Here is a 20,345-nt window from a genome sequence, read left to right as displayed (position 1 = left end):
CATTTACCATTACAGGGTCAACATTTTCAGAGCTTTTTTTTTTTCCTTGAGGTGGATGGAGTGTGTCTGCCTGCATGTGGGCAGACGCGCTTGCTGCAGCCAGCAGAAGCAGGTGGCGTTCTCCCACCAGCCACACGTTTGTTTGGGATGAGTAGCGGAGTGACTAACCGCCCACCAGCCTTCCTCTTCAGATGGGCTGGGAGCCACCTGGCCCTTCTCCAAAAGTCTGTACTGATTCAGCACATCTTTGCAGCCGCCAGAAGCATCCCCCTGCAGTAGCGTAGGCTAGTGAGTACATGGCTAACTCTGCCTCTCCTTCTTACTTACTCCTTTTTACCCATCAAGGTCAAAATCTTGGTGCTCACACTGCTCCTGTGGCCTAGACCAACTACATGGCAACAATCTGAGATAAAAACTATGGTTGATAGTCTCCTTTGTCACAGTAAGCGTTCTCACATGCTTGTAGGAGAGAGAGCTCACTTGGCTGTGCCTACACTGCTTTGACAAAGACACTGCCTCAGAAGGGCAAGAGCTCGAGGGCCTTTCCTCTGCCTGAGTTATGCTGTCTGTGGAGTCTCTTGGTTCTCTCCAAACACGGAAAAAAAAGAACTTGTAGGTGATGCAAAGTTTGGAGGCTGTCTTGGCTATAGTGAAGAACTAATCTAATGTGGTAGTATAGGCCTATATTTGGGAGACAAGTCCCAGGTTATGTTGAATTCCCACATTAGCGGAGGACCTTGATAAACTTCTACAAATATTTGCTGCAAGAGGAAGTCTTGTTCTTTTTTTGTCTTCTTGCTTGAACACACTTAAAACTCAAAACTGAGTCAGGGAGGCCAAAACAAGTGAGCAAAACAAAACGTTCTCTTTTAAGGCATTTTCCAGGAAGGAGCCAGAAACCATGCAAAATGCCCTTCTCCTGGTGAGGTATTTCTCATCTTCAGTTTTATTCAAAGATTATACAGAGCCTTGCTCCAGCAAGCTGTATTTCTGGAGTTAAGCCCAAGTTATCACCAAGGACTCAAAAGTGATTATTCATTTTCCTCAACATGCAACTAGAAGATGCTCATATGTCTTGGTGATATAAGGATACTGTCTTAACAAGCTATTTCATTTTTAAAGCTGATTTCTCAGGTATACACTGGTGGGAAGGTAGCAGCAAGTTCATGCTCCCCGTGTACTTACCCCTTCCATAGATGAACTTAGGTGTAAGTTCTCTGAATGCCTTTGAATTTGAGCCCACAATAGAATCCTTGCTCTTTTTTTCCCCTGCATATGCTAGAACTGCATGTAGGAAAGGATGTCATTTTCTTATTTTTGCCTGCTCTGTGTGTCTCAGTGGGGTATTCATTTGAAACCTACTGAACTATCTGTGTGGTTGAAATTTCAGGGGCTTGCATTAACAGTAGAGGAGCAGGTTCAGCACTGATGTAAACCAAATGAAGTTCATTTTCATTGCCCTAATTTAAGAGTGGCATGATCTTGCAGCGTCCATCTTCTCCCTGCATTAGCACTGTGTGTTGCTTTAAACAAGCCTTTCACTTACCTGGAACAACTCCAGGGGTTCTTTGAACTATGAGCTAACAACAATTTTGCTTGCTAAGTTGAACAAGTATGTTTGTGTTACATGGTAAGAAGTTTATGCAGGCTCCCTAAGAAGCAGAAGGCAGCCTTTTTAACAGAACCATCAAGGAGTGCAGGCTCTGCTGAGATGCACATGCCACTTTTTTTTTTTTTTTTTTTTTACTGAGCTTTGTGTTTCTGTGGTTTTGACGTATCACTGGAGGAGTGAGTCTTTTGAGTCCCCATGGCTGTTCCCACCTCACCCACTTACACACATTTCTTTCAGTTTCTGTCTTGAACCCTTGTGTTGGAGTGACCACGTGTTTATTTTTAAGGACTTAATTTTCTCAAAATATTTAAACTGTGCTGTTTGTTTTGCACTCATACACCATGTGGAACTCCAATACCAAATCTTACTTGTCAAAATGTGATGAATATTTTAAAACAATAAAACCAATGCTGGTATTACGGGATCTATGTCGTTATTGTGCAACTAGTAAATCTTCAGTTCCACATATTTAGCGTGTTAATTTTTTGCACATCTTTCTGTCAAACAACGGGTGGAGCAGCGCAGCAGTCCCATCGGGGTGTGCAGCAGCAGTGCCAGTCCTTGCGCTCCCCTGGCTGCAGTGGTGATGCTGGGTGTTCTTTGTAGTTATGGGCTTGTGGGCAAGAAATGAAACTGCAGAACAAGTTCACTTCTTGATGCTAGCTAGGGAAGCCAGTAAGAAAAGGTTGTTTCTTAATCAGAGCACAGTTTGCTAACTGAAATGACTACGTCTCATTTTCCTTAAATCAGCCAGAAGAGTGCAGTGAAACCTGCTTGAAACAACCTCAAGGTGGACTGAGAAATCTGTAGATTGGGAGAGGTGGTCTGCATTATATTTTTCCCGAAAAAAAATTCTCTGTATGCCTTCTATGCTGCGAGGCAGTTCATTTTGTGCTCTGTCTGTGCACCCACGTTCAGATATTGAATGTTTTTTCATAAAACATACTCTCTTCTCTAAATTACAAAACGTTTGCATACTGTTTTCAGTGACCTTGTTCCCAAGTTCTAATTGCTTGTATGTATTAGAATAGTTAAAATTAATGAACAAAACTATATAAAAGCTGTAATTGGTTGTGATATTATTGGGGACTCAAAAAAAAATAAGAGCTTAGAATTACTTTTTTTTTATTTATTATAAATTAAATACTTTCTAATGGTAGACCTTTCAGGAACCACAAATCACTGAAGGTCCTCTGTGTGCTTCTGTTAGCACACATCCTAATAGAAAATCACAAGTAAGCTCTCCTGGGTTTTAAAGGTTTTCCTCCTGTGCTCCCCTTTCCCTTCCCCTTTATCAGCACAAATTTCATATATATTAGCTATTCTTACGGTATTACTTGATTAGGTGCTAGTAAATTTTAACTTAGTGAAGCTGCAGAAGGTTTATTATGTGCCTTGTCAGCTGGTATGTAAATTGTTTGGATGTGGATTGCAGAAGCATTCAGTTTTGTTCACCTCATGTAACTATTCGTAATGGTTGTAATTTCCCTTTTCCTATTAGGGGCTAGAGGAGGGGGGCACACAGATCATGCACAACCCATATTTCTTAGTACACGTTTTGTTCATCAGTCTGTTATTAATGTAAATGAGCTGCTGTTACTGCTAGCAGGTATATTCATACAGCATGTTGGCTTACTGGAGTGATCCAGTGGGCCCCTGGCATACTCAGTTGGGGTTCCCTGGATGGAAGGGCAAACCCAGCTCCGTTTTCATAAGCAGAAATCGGCCTCCTGGCAACTTTCTGGTAGCTGTTCTGAAAGTCCCTACGTGGTCCCTTGTTCTATCTGATGTGGGGATATAATTCTGCAGCCTTTGTAAATAGCAGCCTCTCATGTTAAGTCTGGGTTGTAGGAGCTCTTGTTGATGCTGGTCTGTGTTGGTGGTCTTGGGCAGTTGGACCAGACTCCTGTGTCCTTAGTTTATCAGTTCTTGCAGGTCCAACGGGATTACTGATACGCATCTCCAGCGCTTATCACTCCAGAGGAAACTGTTAGGCGCGTTATCTCAGCACATACATTTCCTTCGTTCAGCTCGTTGTTTCTCTGGCGGCTGTGTCTCCATCCAGATGCCTGGGGAACCTCTTCACCAGAGGGGACCTGCAGGACATGATGCTGTATCTGATAACCGATAGGCTGTAAATTAGAACCACAGCTGCTTGTGTGATAGCTAATAACAGTAATTGGTAGCATGCCCTTGCCTTCCTCATTAGTAGCTAGCAATTTATTTGTTTACATTATTATTTTAATAATTTATTTACACTATCATTTGAATTCATTCCAATATGTGAATATATTAGCAACAGTTAAGATAGAAAAGCAACAGTTTTGTTTCTGGTTGTATGATCAGGATGCAAAGGCCAACTAAAACATGAATTTATCACATCCAGTCTTGAGCTTGGCACAAATGTATGGATTTAAACCCACAGCTTTTATAAAAGAACCTTCTTGAGAGCATATTACTGTTTTGAAATTGCTGGATTGGGTTTATTGCAATAGTTTTTCATTTCTACTTAATAGCAAACCAGATTAAGTCTTGATTTTAATGTGTTTCCACAGGTATATCTTGAAAGACTTTTAACTTATGCAGAGATAGATATTTGTCCAGCGAACTGGAAGCGAATTGTACTGGGTGCAATTCTACTGGCATCCAAGGTTTGGGACGACCAGGCGGTGTGGAATGTGGATTACTGCCAGATCCTGAAAGATATCACAGTCGAAGACATGTGAGTCCAGTCTGTTTCTCTTTGTCAGCAAATGCCAAGATTTGTGTGTATGAGGGAGAGGGGAAGTTCTCTCATACCTTGTGTAAAGTTTGTGTGTCTGCCTTCCATCTGAACGCGGTGGATGCTGATAAATGGCATGAGGTCTACTAGAGAGTTGCTTACATAGAAAATGTGGACTTTTTTTTTCTGGTTAAAATGTATTTTACTGCTGGGTGTTCACACAATTGTGAACCTGCAGAATATTGAAATCTATGACTTAACAAAAAAAAAAAAAAGAAAAAAAAAGAAAAAATGTTGGATAAGTCAGCTTGTCATCACTTCAGCAGCGTTTACTGTAATGTGTTAGTTCTCCTCACAGATGGTAGAACAATGAAATGCAGAAAAAAGTGTTCTGACCCTAACAACTCTTAGACAGCTACATGCTTCTTGCTGCCAGTACTCAACCCTTAGACGATCACTCACTTATTGCTACCATTATTCAATTTTTTGCTACCATTATTCAATAATTGTTTTTTTTAGTTTTTGTTTTTTTCTTCTTATATCCTGCTGAGTTTGTTTGCAGGATTAAAAAATAGGTAGTATTTTAACTTGCAGAGAGAAACTTCTTGTGGATAACTTTTTCCATTTTTTTACACGATGGCATTATTAACAACACATACAGCTTTATAGTGGCTGTCTGGATACTCCCCAGTCATTTTAAGAGAATATTCCAACAGTAATAAAAGAAAATATGATGAGAGTAAACAATTAAGGTCTTAATATTTACAAATACTAAAACAAATGCTTATTCTACTAAATAGTTGAGTGCTCTTTTAGTTGATTGATCAATAGTTATTAGACATATTTGCTGAAGTGTCTGGGTTTCATGACATCTATACATGGAGTGCTGAGTCACGTACCTTGCATGCATTTAGAGGTGTCCTCACCTGAGTTAATGTGCATGTAAGAGCAGTGCTGCAATGGCTGAAGTTGGAATCATGGCATGAAGTTGGAATCATAAAAATGCTATTTACATTTATTGATATTTATCTTTATTTTATATTTATGTTGTTGCTACACAGTATTTAGGTAAGAGGAAAGAAAGGAAGTAAACAAGAAAAAATGTTTATACTGCATGCCTTTTGAATCTCAGTTTGCAATCTCAAAGCAGTGAAAGGCCAAGCATTTATGCTATAGCAGCCCTAAATCCATTTCTTAATAGTTCACTGTTTGTCAGATTTATAGCAGGTCTAAAAATTATCAGTAAGGAAAATGTTCTAAGTTGCGAGTCAGCTGACTTTAAAACTAAGCATGCTTATACACTTCTAGACTAACTTGCAGACTGTGAGTAGCTGTTACTTCTTGACTATTAGAAAAGTTATCTCTAAGCTTGTATTAACAAGCTATTTGTAATACGTTCTTCATTTTGTGTACAAAGGTAAAAAAAAAAAACCAAAACCACAGCCTTCATTGCTATGGTACACTGTAGGTACTTTTATTAGTTTTGGGGAAAACTCATTTCAAAACAGAACTTGGAAATGTCACATGATAACTATTTCAGTATCTTTTAAAATATAAATGTTACTTTTAAGGATAGTTGATGATGCTTCTCTTCCAACATAACCAAACAGAATGAAATTTCTAAAATAAAATGGGGAGGAGTGAGCAGGGAGAAGCTGAGATCAGGCCCTCTGCATTTCTGTATGCAGTTTTGCTCCATGCAGAACAATTTGATAACATTTCCTGGACTGTTCTGGGTGTTCCCTGACTGATTTTGCGGAGATATTTTCCCTTGATCCTTTTCTCATGCTTTTGGGGATTCGGTTACAATAAGGGTCTCCCTCCATTGTCTCTTTATTCAAGGAAAATCTGAGTGCTTTTAGAATATTTTTGAAGCTGGAATATCAGCTAAAGTAGAGTTCTGAACAGCTTGAAGCTGATCGACAGGTTTGGCTGTGCCATATGACAGTATTAATCAAGAATGGTTATAAATAAGAGTTTTGAAATCACTGATTCTCATGGCTTTTTTTGAAGGCAGGTAAAGAGGCATGCTGTGATGGTGTGAAAGGAACAACAAAAAAAGAGGTTATTGCTTTTGACAAACACATGCGATGGTACTGTTAGAAGTTGCACTTCAGCTATATAAAGCCATTACTCAAATGGCAGACCTGGGCTCACGTGCTGACATCCGTCCTCTTTCTGTACTTCACACTCTCTAAACAGAACTGTGATAAGTCCTTGGCCTCAAAGCTTTTAGCCTTTTCTTAAAGATATTGTGGTTCTCACAAAATGAGAAAAACAGAAGCCTTTTTAGGGGCTTTTGCTATCTTTCTGTATGGTACTTTATGATCTATTTTGTGGCCTTTGTGTTTGGGGCTCCTTGCGAATCCTCCAGCAAAGAATAGGGTCCTTGCTGAATTGCTGATGTTTTTATTCCTGCTGACCATTTTTCCAAACTTTTTTTTCCTATTCCAGTGAGGGTGGATTTTCCCTCTCTTTCTTTTTCAGGTAGTTGGGATGATACAATGTTATGATTTTGAAGAGCCCTGATCTACATTATTTATAGTAATAAGGCAGAAGAACTCTAGGTCTAAATCTTCAACTCCTGTGAATCATTACTCATGAATGTTTCTTGGAAAACCTCATGCAGACCTTTCAGAGTTTTATAAATCATCAACAGTGTGTTGAAGTACACCCAAAAGTTAGCAGAGGACTTAGGAGGACTGACCTGTATGTCTGTAGTTATTTATATAGCATTGTCTTGAATTTCTATCTGAATTTGAGGGGTGGCCACAGGAAAACATGTAGTAAAGCAGTCTCATATGGAAATATCAGGAGCAAAGGCTATGGTGCCTAGTTATATTAGTTCAAATCAGAAATACCTGTGGGCTTTTTGTTGTTGTTCTTTCTCAGCTGTAGTTGACCTGTTAATCTAATTTTTAAATCTGGGAGCTAAGGTACAGTAAGAATCTGAGGCTGTTTAATGTTTCTGAAAGATTTGGGGATCTTCCTCAGTAGAAGTACAGTCAATATGTTTCTCTATTAAAATAGGCTTTATATTATTCATTAACGTACACCTTAGCTTGCAGAAAACAAAATATTACAAGTATAAAAGGATGTTTAAAAATATTCTATGTATTATCACTAGACTTCTTAAAACTTAAATTTCATTAACTGGGTTTTTGAAAAGCTAGAATCTTCAACAGTGTGAATTCATGCCAGGGAGTCCATATATAACTTTTGGATGGTTTTCTAGTATTGATTAATACTTATCGCTATGTACACAGAGTGATTTTTGACAAGGGATAGGATTTTGACAAAGAAAGTGAAGATAAGGGAAGAAAGTTATTACGATGCAAGCAAGATGGCCTTCCAGTAAGAAGTGAGAAAAAGAAAAATCAGTGTTGAAAAACTGCTATACTTCTTATCCTCAGAACCTCCCTTTTCTGTTGGCAACTGCCTGCACGTTCCTTGTGCACATACACGGCAGGCAGTGTGTAACTTGACTGCAGTATCATAGTCAGGCTGTACCTGTTGGTTACGAAGCTGTGCAGCCCATATTCTCTTCAGGAAATGTACAAAATTCCCACCCATTTATTTTTTATTTCTCCTGTCTCGAAATCACTGTTTTGGCTATATCATACGTCCTTGTGTATGTATTGTGTAGGAGGATATCTAGGTACTGTACAATTTATGAAAGCTGCAAATTTATTTTTTTTATTTACCTATTTATTTACATGCTTTTTACTGTACCGTTATGGGTAGTAATGTATTGATGTAGCAAAGTATTCATGGAGTGGGAGCTCACATAGGGCCTCTGGTTCTATCAGGGATTTTGGAAAACACATTCATTTTAGGTACTGAAAAACAAATGATGAACAATGTGAATTTTGCTTGCATGTCCTAGGGAAAAATTGCTATATTCTGTTCATCAGCATAGATAGATGGTGTGCTGAAGAAACCAGGTTTCTCACATCTAGTTTTACATGATTGATTCCGAAAGGCAAAACAGAATAAATAAGTTATCTATTTTTTTTTATGTTAGGGTAATTTGCAGCAGTTATGAGAGATGTCTGACAAATTTAGGGCATGTCTGTGTGTTTCATGTTTGCATAGCTGTGTGTGCAGATCCACCTAGTGGAGGTACAGCAAAAACTACAAGAATTTTTTTTCCTACTAGCTTTTCCTTTCCCAGATTGCATTAACTAAACTAAGGGGCTCTTCTGCTCACAAAAGTTTGTGTCTGAGTTTGATTGGCACAGCAATAGCAGCTGCAAGCTGCAGCAACTTTCATATTCCTCACTGATGTACACGTGCTCACAGAAGTTGGTAGACGAAGTCAAACTTTAGGCTAGGATAATTGTGTCTGACAGGAGTAAGAAATGAACTTGGTTTGTACTATTTGCAATTTAAAGTAAATTACATTAAGGATGCACAGCCTGAAAAATTTTTTCACATTTATCTTCTTTCTACAGGAATGAGCTGGAACGCCAGTTTCTTGAGCTGTTGCAGTTCAATATTAATGTTCCCTCCAGTGTTTATGCCAAGTATTATTTTGATTTGCGTTCCCTGGCAGAAGCGAATAACCTGAGTTTTCCTTTGGAGCCCCTCAGCAGGGACAGGGCATGTAAACTTGAGGTAAGACACTTTTCTTTTTAGATTGAACAGAACTGAATATATATATACTCATATATTTATGAGCATATATATGAGTATTTTATATATATATATATAAGCATTTGGAATTTTTGCAGTATATTTCCCTTCTCGTTCCATCTCTTCCCAGATATTCCAATATAATGTTAGGAGGTGCCCCAATATCCATAACTGTTTTACTTGTGCTTTAGGTATTTATGGATATGGGGGCAGTTTTCTGGCCCAATCTGTTTCATATCTGGTATTGCTTTCCATTTCTTTCAGTTCTAATTGTTGAAATTGGCCTTGTGAAAGTACAACTTTTAAAATAACTCAGTTTTCAGTCTGGTTTTGTGTGTTCTTAAGACTAACTGTGCAGGACAGAGTATTAACAAGGATTGCTGAAAATAACTATTCCGTGTGCTTGTTACCTGTTACTGCTGTATTTCACGTGAATCCAAGTCTGTCATCTCAGCAGTATCATTCTCAGTAACAAGACAGAAATGAGCACACCATTACTGGATGGATCGTGAATATTTAGGAGACCTACATATGCCACGTGCATAAACCCCTATGTCAGGCAGTCTGGACCTGTGAAATGCAGGGCACTATGAATTCCCATAGACACAGGAGGAATTTAAAATCATCAGGCAGTACTGGATACTTTACAGGATTAGAATCTTCTTTTCTTGATTTTTTTTTAGATGAAGTTTTTTGCATACAGGCTTTTTTGCATGAGTATGTACACATTTTGTTCCTAATTTTGACGTCTGCTGTTAGCTGCTAACTGCCTTTAACATTGGATGCCTTTAATTAAATAACAGCTTTACACTGTAAGTTGTTTATCTGTGGATTAGAGCGAGTGTTGCATGTTTTGAAACTCTTACTGTTCCTGCAAAACAGTTTTTGTGGGGGAAATGATGCATGGGAAGATGAATTAACTTGTTTGCAGCTGTAATGGGAACAGAGGTATCTGGAAACTGGTGGAGAAACAACTGAAGCAGATTTCACTAAATTGTATTTCTTCTTTCTAAAGATTCTTTCTAAATTTCCTAAACATTCCTAATAAGAATGTTATTTAATCTTTGTATGAAGTGTAATGTAAATTTGCATCAGGTTTTGTCTGTATTAAGGAGTCAGAGTAATAAAATATGAAAATTCATTGGGAATGTAATGAAAAGAGGTGGCTTGCTAAGTTATTAGATGTTAGGTCTTGATAATTATTGCCATTACATATATTAAAATTAAATGAATTACTTTTTGAAGAGAACTTAATATTTCTGAACCCTTTCAGTGAGTTACGAATGAAGGTAATGAAGGTAGCTCCTAAAACCATGGAAGAAAAAATATAAAATGGCTGTAAATACACAGAGAATACTGGTGGTTATTCTGAACTAACTAAAGAGAATGCATATTTAAAAAGAAACAATGGAATATTTTTAAAGTAAATGCACATTATTAAAAATTCTCCCATGGTAGGGATGGTTTGTGCTGCTAGTGCGAGGTAGCAGTAAAGTAACTGCTAGCCAGAGGGAGCCTCTGCAAGGAAGAGTCTCTGCTGTGAAAACACCGTGGTCTTAACCAGCTCCTTGCCTCTGCTCTGTGGCCCCAAGGAAGGGAACTCGATGAGAGCTGCCTTGTTCCCTGGTAATATTGGTTGTCATTAGTATACCCTTGGAAGTAGCTGACAGCATAATTTATTGCCTAATTCCATGAGCACAGTTAAGCATAGAGCTTGCCAAGAGTTATCAAAATGCATTTACGAAACTTTTCCAGGTCTATCATGTGCTTCTCAGCCCCGAGTTCTCTATTTTTGAAACTGAGAGAAAAGCTGCAGGCTGTGGTTAAAGACAGCAGACTCGCAGTAAATGTACATATGCAGAGGAATGATTTGGCATGCCTGGTAAATTGAAGGGACTTTGCTCAGTTCTAAGATTTACTTACTGACATTTGATATCACAAAAGGTCTTGTGTAAAGAGGTGGTTATATTATAAAGCATTTTTGCTATATTTGCATTTTACAGCTGCCATAAATCTGAAGGCAAGAGTATCAGAGCTTTCATGGCAGAATCTCTGTGTTGCTATTTATCAACATGTTGATTTACCTGTGACCAAAAAAAAGGCAAGGCAAGGCTGGGAAATACTGCTGCTTGTCAAATGGTGATGCTTAAGAAGATCCATCAGATTTGAGATGCTACAAGAGGCTTAGCCGGTGGCCTAAAAGTGTCCCGAATTTGTTATACAAGTCCAACTAGTCGTCAGGAACCATTTTTGTGTCGCCCCTTTCTTTTTTTTTTTTTCATTGTATGAAATCATGCAAGTTAAAAATGGCACACAGCCTTTCATTAGATCATGCAGTCTGTTCACCTGCCAATGCTCCTTGTTCAGAACAGCACATCTTGCAGTGCGTTTTCTCCTTGCTTCTAATTGTGTCAAATGTCAAGGTTTCCTTTGCTTCTCCTGAGAAATTATTTTCTAACGTGGAAGATATTTCTGCCAAGAAGATTGTCAGATATCCAACCTTAATCCGCTGTTTTGTAATTTCCTACTTGTGCACCTGGTTTTTGTCCCATGTACTGAGCTAAATGTGACTCAGATCCTGCTCTTTTGGTAAGTCCACAAAACATGCCTACCCTATTTCTGCTTGTGATCTTAGCACTGTACTCGTTTCCAGACTAGATTTTTGTAAGAGCGTTCGTTAGTGCACTCTCAGTGTATTGGGCTGTGTTGTCTCAGCTTTTTATTATTAGGATAGTGCTTGAGGAACAACTCTTTGAACTACGTGCTGTATTTTCTTGACCCTAAAGAGGGTACCATCCTATAGATCAGTCAGATAAAAAGAGGAGGGAAAGATGTAAGTTACAAGTAGAGAAGTGTCTTTATATCCCTCTGGCTTCCTGCTGTTGCAGTGGCTGATTGCAGCCCTGCATGTGCTGTGTGTTCAGAACCTGTGTGTTCATAGCTAAAAGGCAGAGGGAGAGCAAAAACTCCTCTGATTTTTCTGTCAGTAGTAAAGTGATTGTTTTTCTTTTCATTCTCCATAAGTTAGGGAGAACCCCCTTCATCACAGCTTCCTGTCATTTGTATTTTTACATAGTCTATCCAGACTCAGTTTTGCCTCTCCCTGCAAAGTTGTCTCTGGATTGTCTTTTAGGGAGCATTGCAGCCTTCACAGCTGAGTGCATTTGTGCATTTCCAGCATTGAAGCTAAAACCAGCACTCCTGTTTTCCTGCCCTGCACAATGATGTCCATGCAGGCAAGATTTATCCTACTGCTGCCTGTCTCCCCTGTCCCTTCTCCTCATCAGCCCCCTTGGGTAGCGACAATCTTCTCTAGATCCATGCAACTCAGTGGAGGAATTGACTTCCAGTTCTGTGTGTATATATATCATGAAGAAAATATGTTATGTGTATTTCTAGCTAATTACAGATATTACAATCAAGTCTCCCTAAAATTTACAATAATGTAATGGTGTTTTTAACAACGCTTTGATTTGGTTTCATTAGAGAAAAGGTCCCTTGCACCAGTCAAAAATTAATTTCTTCTTCTGGCTTTCAGAGCAACATGTACCAGATGACGTAAAGGTGTTACAAGCTACTTGTCTTTATTTTAACTGAAAGGCAGTAGTAAATAATTACAATTTTCTGCTTTTGTCTTATTTCTCCATATGTTCCAAGATGCTATAGTTGACTTGTCAAATAGGCTCCAAACGTCGGGTTTATGAATTAGTTGCAAATGAAGTGGCTTTAAACCGCAGTCAGTGGGCTTCATATCTACATGAGTAATCACCGGGACTGGAGTTGCCAAATATTAGGTGCCACTTCCAAGCAAAATTTCATTTTGTCTGACTGAGTGCCAGAACAGGGATTTTGCTGTGAAACAGGCAATTTTGTAGTGATTACTTTCCCTGTTTAATGCCTACGATAGCAGGCGGGTTTGGCAGCTGCAGGAAGCTGACCTCCTCCTCTGAACACCTGTTTGCCAAGCCACACCTTGGCACATCATCCCGTGATCGAGCTGTTTTCATCTACTGGATTTAAAATCCACTTGAACTGCATAAACATTCTTAGTGCACTGAGTTCCTGGTTACGTTAAATAAAATATTACTAGGCAGTTTTGAGTGAGTTGAGTTATGGTCTACAAAGCAACAGGAATATTTGTGTTACTTTATTCTGTGCTCTTCTTGAGGACTAAGAAAGTTCAAGAATGGTCATAGCAAAAGGAAATTCAGTTTCCAACTGAAATAGTAGCAACTAGTTTCCAGGTGGTTTTCTTTCTTTGTTTTAATTTTTAATGTTTTGTGGCTGGCTGGAACAAAGCATTAGGTGAACTCGCTTATAGAGGCATGAGTTGGGTGCTGCTGTCAAAACTGCCTCTGATCTTTGCAGCACTGTTCACTCCTACAACTTGCTGTGCTGTAGAAGTAAAAATCAAGAAAAAGCATGATGCTCAGAGTCAGGGCTTTTTATTTATATTGCCTTCTTTTATAATCAAACCCTTGTACTGTTACTGTTTGTGCCGTAGTTTTTATTAAACAAGCTATCTTAAGGTACCACTTAAAAACATTCCAGAGTAAATACAAATACTGTTTTCCTCCATCTCGTTTTCTAAGTTGGCTTGAGTACTCCTTGGAACGACCTTTCTCTGCAGCTCTGTGTGTTTAAACGCCAGAGTTAATGTCCCTACTGATGGAAACCATAGCCTGCCCCAACCATATGAATGCTTAGAGTTGAGTTATGTACGGCACATGATCTGCATTTGTTTTAAACTTGGCTATAAAAAAGTAGGAACCTAAAAATGTTAACTCCAGTGTAGTTTGGTAAGTCTCAAAATTTGAATTATCTTTGCATCTCTCTTTAAAAAGGTTTTTAACATTTCTCTGTATTTTGAATGCTAATAAGGTTAATCTTGATATGAGTGAAATTTCCCACAAGCAGTTTAATAGAGCCTGTTCACATAGAAATCACCATCTCCTGCCATTAGGTTTCTTCAGAAATGCAGGAAGACATCATCTGCATGAGCAAAGCAGGGCAAGTATTCTGACAGACCTTTTAAAACTGGAGGAAAACATATTTGCTAAGAGACTTCTCTTCCCAAACTGAATATGCTGACAATTTCTGTAATTGTTCTACGAACTTTTCCATATTTTTTCACCCATAAAGTTCTCTATTGATGTTACAGCAGTGGGTAAGTGAAATCTTGACTAGATTTGCAATGGTTAACCTCTAAAGAAAAGGCTTGGCATACGCGTACTGAAACCTTCAAAAGCAAATATGGTAGGAAATGCAATGGCAATGTGTTGAGTATTTTAAGATTAATGAAACTAATAAGAGAATTTGTTCTTCACATGCTTTGTTTAATGAAGTACCATTTTGTAATTCTGCCTATATAGAAATCCACATTTAGTTCCCTATTACTTGTACAGCTGTGGCCACTGCAACTGAGGTTTCTTCCTTCTCTCATGTTCCAGGCCATTTCCCGCTTGTGTGAAGATAAATACAAGGACTTCAGGAAATCTGCAAAGAAACGGTCAGTCAGTGCTGACAATCTGACTGTGGTTAGATGGTCGCCTGCTATTATCTCCTAACAGAGGAGACTGGAATATTCCCACGGACGTACTGTTTCATCCATCCAATTTTTTTCGGGGTGGGTTGGGGGGAAAAAAAGAAAAAAGACTTTTGATTTTTTTATTTTTGAATCTGTCGAGCTGCCTTTACAGTGCCTCCCCATTGTGTAGCACACGAGCAAAATACCTAGCGGAAGCTGAAATGGAGAAGTCAAGTGTTTGGGATAGAAGATGGGCAACAATCTTTTTCTCACGTTCACTAACAGCTTTACCCTTTCTATGAGGAAAGAGCAAATCAGGTGCTTGGAAGAAGAAACAACAAACGAAGTAGAGGCAGACAAATATTTAAGAACTGTGCCATTTTCCAATATGCTGTACTTTGAAGAGAAATGAACCGTGTAGTCAGATGACTGTGCACTAGAGGAGTGACTTTGGAGAGTTCCATCTTAAAGGTTTCTCTTAATACCTTTCTCAGTTTTTCTTTTTGCATTCCTCATTGCTGCTTCCCAGGATAAATTCTTCCCCTTGCACAGCAGCAAATACCAAGTCTGTATTAACAGTAGCACAAGCCCCTGGATAAATAGTGTTGTTTTTTTTCACTGCACTTTTCTCTGTAAGCTGTCTTATTAGCATTATTCTCCATAATTATTATGCATATGTTATATTTCTTGTATGCCTTTTATTGTATTTCAAAAGAGAGAACTTGACCATAGTGCTGAACCAAAAGCATGTACAGGGATCAGAAGATCGTTCATAATTTCATGATGTGTTTTATTTATAGTATACTTGGGTGCGTGTGCCTTCCTGAGTTCTTGGAATCACTTCTTTTTCCTTAATGTAAAGATACAGTTATTAATGTATTCAGACGATGATGATGATAAGACTTGGGCCAAATCTCTGAAATTTGCAACAGATCTTGTGATCCTTTTTGCAGATTTTCATAGCATTAGAAGTTTAGCAGAATTCATTTTGAGAAAGCTTTTTTTTTTTTTTTTTGTATGGCCTGACTAGTTCATTCCTTCACCTCCAGGTCCATTGTTGCAAGCAATATTCTCAATTTTTATATGTTTACTTTAAATCAAAGTGAGTCTGTTTGTAAAAAATAAAAAATAATTAAAAAAAATGTTCCAGTGAGAAGACCTGTAGAAAGCAGAAGGAAAATCTTAAGGTATTTGTCACAAGTAGATTTTATTTTGAAGCTAAAATACAAACCCTCTTTTATTTTATTTTGTTTAGTGTAGGTGCTTTTAGAAATTAAAAATAACCAAACTGTGAACATAATTTTCAACTCTGATTATTAAGCTCTTCTGTTGCTGTTACTAGTTCCCTCTTACTGTGGCTGTTGCCCCCTTGGGACCTGTAAGAACCTTTTATAGAAAAATAATTTGTCAATATAAGCATATTCGCTTTATAGTGCCCCAGGGTGATTTTTTCCCTTTTTTTGCACAGTTCAGAAAGATACGGTTGGAAACTCTCAGTTCTCTGAAACCCTTTCTTTGCGACTACCACTGAAATGAGTGGCAACAGACGTCCCTGATTTATGCACTACTGTGGTAAACCATAATGATTCCATATTTGTTTTATTAAGCCCTATGGGCTTGTAGCAAACCTAGGGGCCCAGAGATGCACGCTTCCCTTCAGTGCAATCGGAATCAGATGCCTCCAGATGGAGGGGCGCTGACAGGATTGAAGTAGTAATACCAAACAGTTTTGTGTTAACTTTCTAATGTGATCTGTGTAGTTTGAGACATGAAGGTTTTGTCCGTAAATTCTCCTGATGTCCTTTGGGCCTTTCAGATATCTAATTCTCATCATTGTTGTGCCAATGCATCAGAACTGTGAGCATCCAAGTCCATTTTTCCCTTGAACGTGGAATGTAAGGAAAGTCTTTATAACAATACGAATGCAAATCAGAGCATTTGAAACCTCTTTACAGATAATATCAAAAGTAACATTTTCAACGCATTTGAAATTCATCCTTTATAAGCATAAATTTAGGCTTTAAAATATGTAAAATATTTTGATTTATCAACACTTTGCTAAACTATTTTCCATTAACTTGATATCAGGAATATTGGTTTTATCCATTTCTGGGTGATAGAGATATGAACTTTGGATTATGTAAAGATCTCAATGCATCTACTATAATTTTTGTGAAGTTTATTAAACTACTTTAAAGATTGTATAGTCTATTTATTGTATGTATGTACATACAGTCTGATACTTTAAAAAGTGGATTCCGTAAAACCTGGCTCAGTCTTGTTTAGACTATTGAATATCGTTTTAGCCTTGTGCACTGGACTCTACCTCTGTATAGGAGAATTTTCCATATTCTTAATTAGTACTGATTCTGTGATTAACTTGGTTATGTTTCTTGCACTAAGAATTAAAAAGAAAAAAAATCTGCTGTAAGTGTGGATTTTTTCTTTAGTTCAAGCTCTGTTGTATGAATCCTCTACATTTAAATGGAGTTTTCTTTCCCTCACGGTTATAAAATAATTCATTGTTTTTTCTTCTGGTTTGTTCCAAGTTTGCCAAAAAAAAATACACACACATATATATATGTATATATAGTACCTTACAGTAAATCTGAATAAGTGTCGTTTGTTTGCAAGGTACTCTATACCATGTAATTAAAAATGAATTATTATTTAGGATTTTTGCACTTAGTGTAGGTTTTTTTAAGCGTTACTGTATGGAAAATGCCATTGCAAGATTAGAGAACCACCCAGGGTGTGAGAACAAGAGGAGAACCAATTGCATTTTCATTAACAGCACAAATAAATTGTGGTTTTCATTTCAGAACCTGAAACAAAATTTGCTGTAAATGTTTTCTGGATTAAGGTTTTCATTATGGCTTTGGTCACCAGCTCAAAAGCAAAAAGGTGTAATAAACCTGTCCCTTCAAGCATCGTTGTCTTAATGAATTGTTTTTTCTATGTTGAGCCAGTGGGCTGTTAGTTTTGTTGCTTATGTATTGATAATTGGATAAACATTTGAAAAATGTGTCTTGTAAGGGTTTTTATTCATGCATCATTCTTTAGACCTAAGATTTTTCCCTAATTCCTCTTCCCATTTGTAGACTTGTTTGTATTTCAATTTATGTTTATATTTCTTTTTTTTTTTTGGTCATCTATTTACATCCTTTTGATGGACACCGTTCTTTGGGACCAAGAACATCGGAGTCACATGCTATAGTACAGAAAGAAAAATGTCAAAAAGCCTTTTCCCCTTTCTACAAACCCTATCCATCTTTTTGAATGATACACATTTTCACTTGCTAAAAACATGCAAAATCCTTTCTGATAGCAGGGTAATAGGTTCTTTTTCAATAATTGTGGATTTTTAATTTACTTTTCAGCTTTTTTTTTTTTTTTTTGATGGTGGTGGGGTCAGCATATGTAGCTTCATTTACCTTCGCTTATTTAGCTTAGTTTGTCATGTAAACTAAACACAGGATGGGAGAACTATTTATGTATTTATGGAGTCTTAGTTCAGACTTTGTTTTTTAACACCTCTTCCTCTATTTCCCAGCTTTGTTAATGCCAGAAACCTCAGATACAAACTAAAGATTAGAAGTAGCAAAAGCCTCATCAGAAAAGGGTGATAGTGTATTGGTGGCGGATGACAAAATGACATCTGGTAGTGTTGGCTGTGCATAAAAATAGCAGAATGTGGGAGGGGATAGAAGAATTGAAATGACAGAACAGAAACAAAAAACAAACAAACAAAAACCCCAAAGCCTTAACAGCTGAAGCAACAAATTATTTACAGCCATTCTTTGTTGGTAATGAGCATTTCATTTTCCAGTGGCATGTTTAAACTGCTAATTGAAATGCTGTGCATCCACTGCAGGCTCATATAGTGCTCCGCTTCTGTGGGGTGTTTATGAAGAATTTACTTGACATAGCTTTCAGCAATTCCTCGCTACTGTTGCAAACACACGTCTATAAGCTGATTTTTATTTATTTTTATAGCTTGAATCTGTAGTTGTTGAAAACACCTTCCTACCTCTGCAGTGGAGTGTCTACTTAGTGTCTCTGACAGGTTCTGAGAAAACATCTCAAAAGTAAACACAAGCATATCTGTGTGCATGTGACCTAGATCTTCATGGAAAATTTTAGTATCAGCACCTAAAGTGTGCAGTAAGTATGCTTCTGCTGCTTGTTTTTTTTTTTTTTTTTTTTTTTTTCTCCTTGCCAACTGAACTGCAGCCTGAGGAAACCACAGAAGTGATGAGAGGTAGAGTTGGAGTAGACTACTACAGGTAATGATAGAAGACACATTGCAACCATTGGTAGGAGAAGATGCTTTAAAAAAGGAAGCAAGGTTAAGAAGAAAAGCTGATGATGATAACGGTAGTTTTACAGTGTATGCTTTTCTGAGCCCTGTTTTTAAGAATCTCAAAGAAGTGACTGGTGAATCCCAGAAGCACAGCTTGAAAATGAATGTGTTAGCCAAGAAGGAAAGGCTTGGCTTTACTTCTGTGGTCTGGGCTTAAGTCATCAGACACTCATTAAAAAAAGAAGTGACCAGGAGGCAGATTCAAGAAAGGCAGGGGACAGCAGCACAGATAGGCTCTTTTGTATTCCTTTTAGAGTGCTTGGTCCGATGCAATTTGATGCCTAGATAAAAGGAGAGTGCCTTTTTTTGTACCTCTTACAGCATGTGTAATATGTTTCAGCAATATTGGGGCAACTTTAAACTGGTATTAACTGGAGATACTCGCTGGTGAATGTATGTTCAGGAAGCTGCTTGGTCTTGTGATAGGTGACCGTATACCTGGGTTTCCCATATGAGTTATCCAGAATCTCTACAGACTTTGTAAAGCTCACTCAAGGTTCTGGGCAGTATCTTTTGTGAAGATGTCAATGGTCTCCACAGTTTGAGAGCAGAACATAATAAAATGTCAAAAATTGTATTTGTCCAACTTCCTGGCTTTCTCAATGTACCTATGTAATCTAGTTCATGAACACTTTTTTCTTGTGTCTCTGGGACGTAGATCGGGGTGCTGCAGTAACCACTGCAATAAAGCTTTGTAGCTCCATGGCCTGGCACTGCTGCCCTCTCGGGAGTCCCTGGCAGCGAAGCACCTTCTGAGGACGTGACACTGAGTGCTCCAATGAACTGGGCACTGGAATGAGACACCTTTGTGTAAGAGATTCTGCAGCACACTGGGAGTCTAAAGCTAATTCTTCTCTATCTGTGTGTTTTCTTGCTTCATTGCCTCCTGGTTTTCATGCCCCTTTATTTTAAACATTAGTACAAATTATTCTCCATGGAAACAGTATCTTGGGAACTGGCAGATGTGATGCACTTGCTGCCTTATATTTAAACAATACAGGTGATACTGTGACCAATACTGTTGCTTCATGTCTTTCAGGCAAACTACGCATTCTTCTATGGAAACAGGAGAGGTCAAAAAGATGGAGATGGGAGTGTTAGAAGTGTTAGGAGGCAGAAATAGGTGTGGGCAGTTTTAAAATGATCTAAGAAATACAGATGGGCAAATTTATTTGTATCTTCTACAGTGCTGATACCACAAGGTATTTATGATTCTTTAACTTGATAAATTTCTCACGCAAGGAGTTCAAGGGGTAAAATTGTCTCCCTTAAAATGCACAGGATATGCAGATTGTATTTCCACAAATCCTAGGAGGAGGAAGACCACGTTAGACTAAGAAAAATGGCATGGAAAAACACGTATCTACACCTAATGATCTTGAATATTTTGCTTTAAAATTGTAGCATTACCTTGGTGTTGGTGCTGACGTGCAACCTGCCACTGTTAGGAAGGTGTTGGTAGTACCAATCTTGCCTGGGATATTGC

At 38.0% G+C, this 20,345-nt stretch overlaps 1 protein-coding gene across 2 annotated transcripts in view; it reads left to right on the top strand.

The window, feature by feature from the left end:
* The window catches only part of CCNY (cyclin Y), a 124,944-nt gene extending 107,518 nt beyond the window's left edge, over positions 1-17,426 (top strand). For both annotated transcript variants that reach the window (XM_068673509.1, XM_068673511.1), the window contains 3 exons: positions 4,168-4,334; positions 8,789-8,951; positions 14,420-17,426. In XM_068673509.1, coding sequence (XP_068529610.1) covers positions 4,168-4,334; positions 8,789-8,951; positions 14,420-14,536 — 447 coding nt within the window. In that variant the 3' untranslated portion in view covers positions 14,537-17,426. The remainder of the gene's footprint in view (positions 1-4,167; positions 4,335-8,788; positions 8,952-14,419) is intronic.
* The last annotated feature ends 2,919 nt before the right edge of the window (positions 17,427-20,345 follow it).

Source organism: Anas acuta, chromosome 2, assembly GCF_963932015.1.
Source record: "Anas acuta chromosome 2, bAnaAcu1.1, whole genome shotgun sequence".
Lineage (NCBI taxonomy): Eukaryota > Metazoa > Chordata > Aves > Anseriformes > Anatidae > Anas > Anas acuta.
This window is presented reverse-complemented; position numbering and strand designations above follow the sequence as displayed.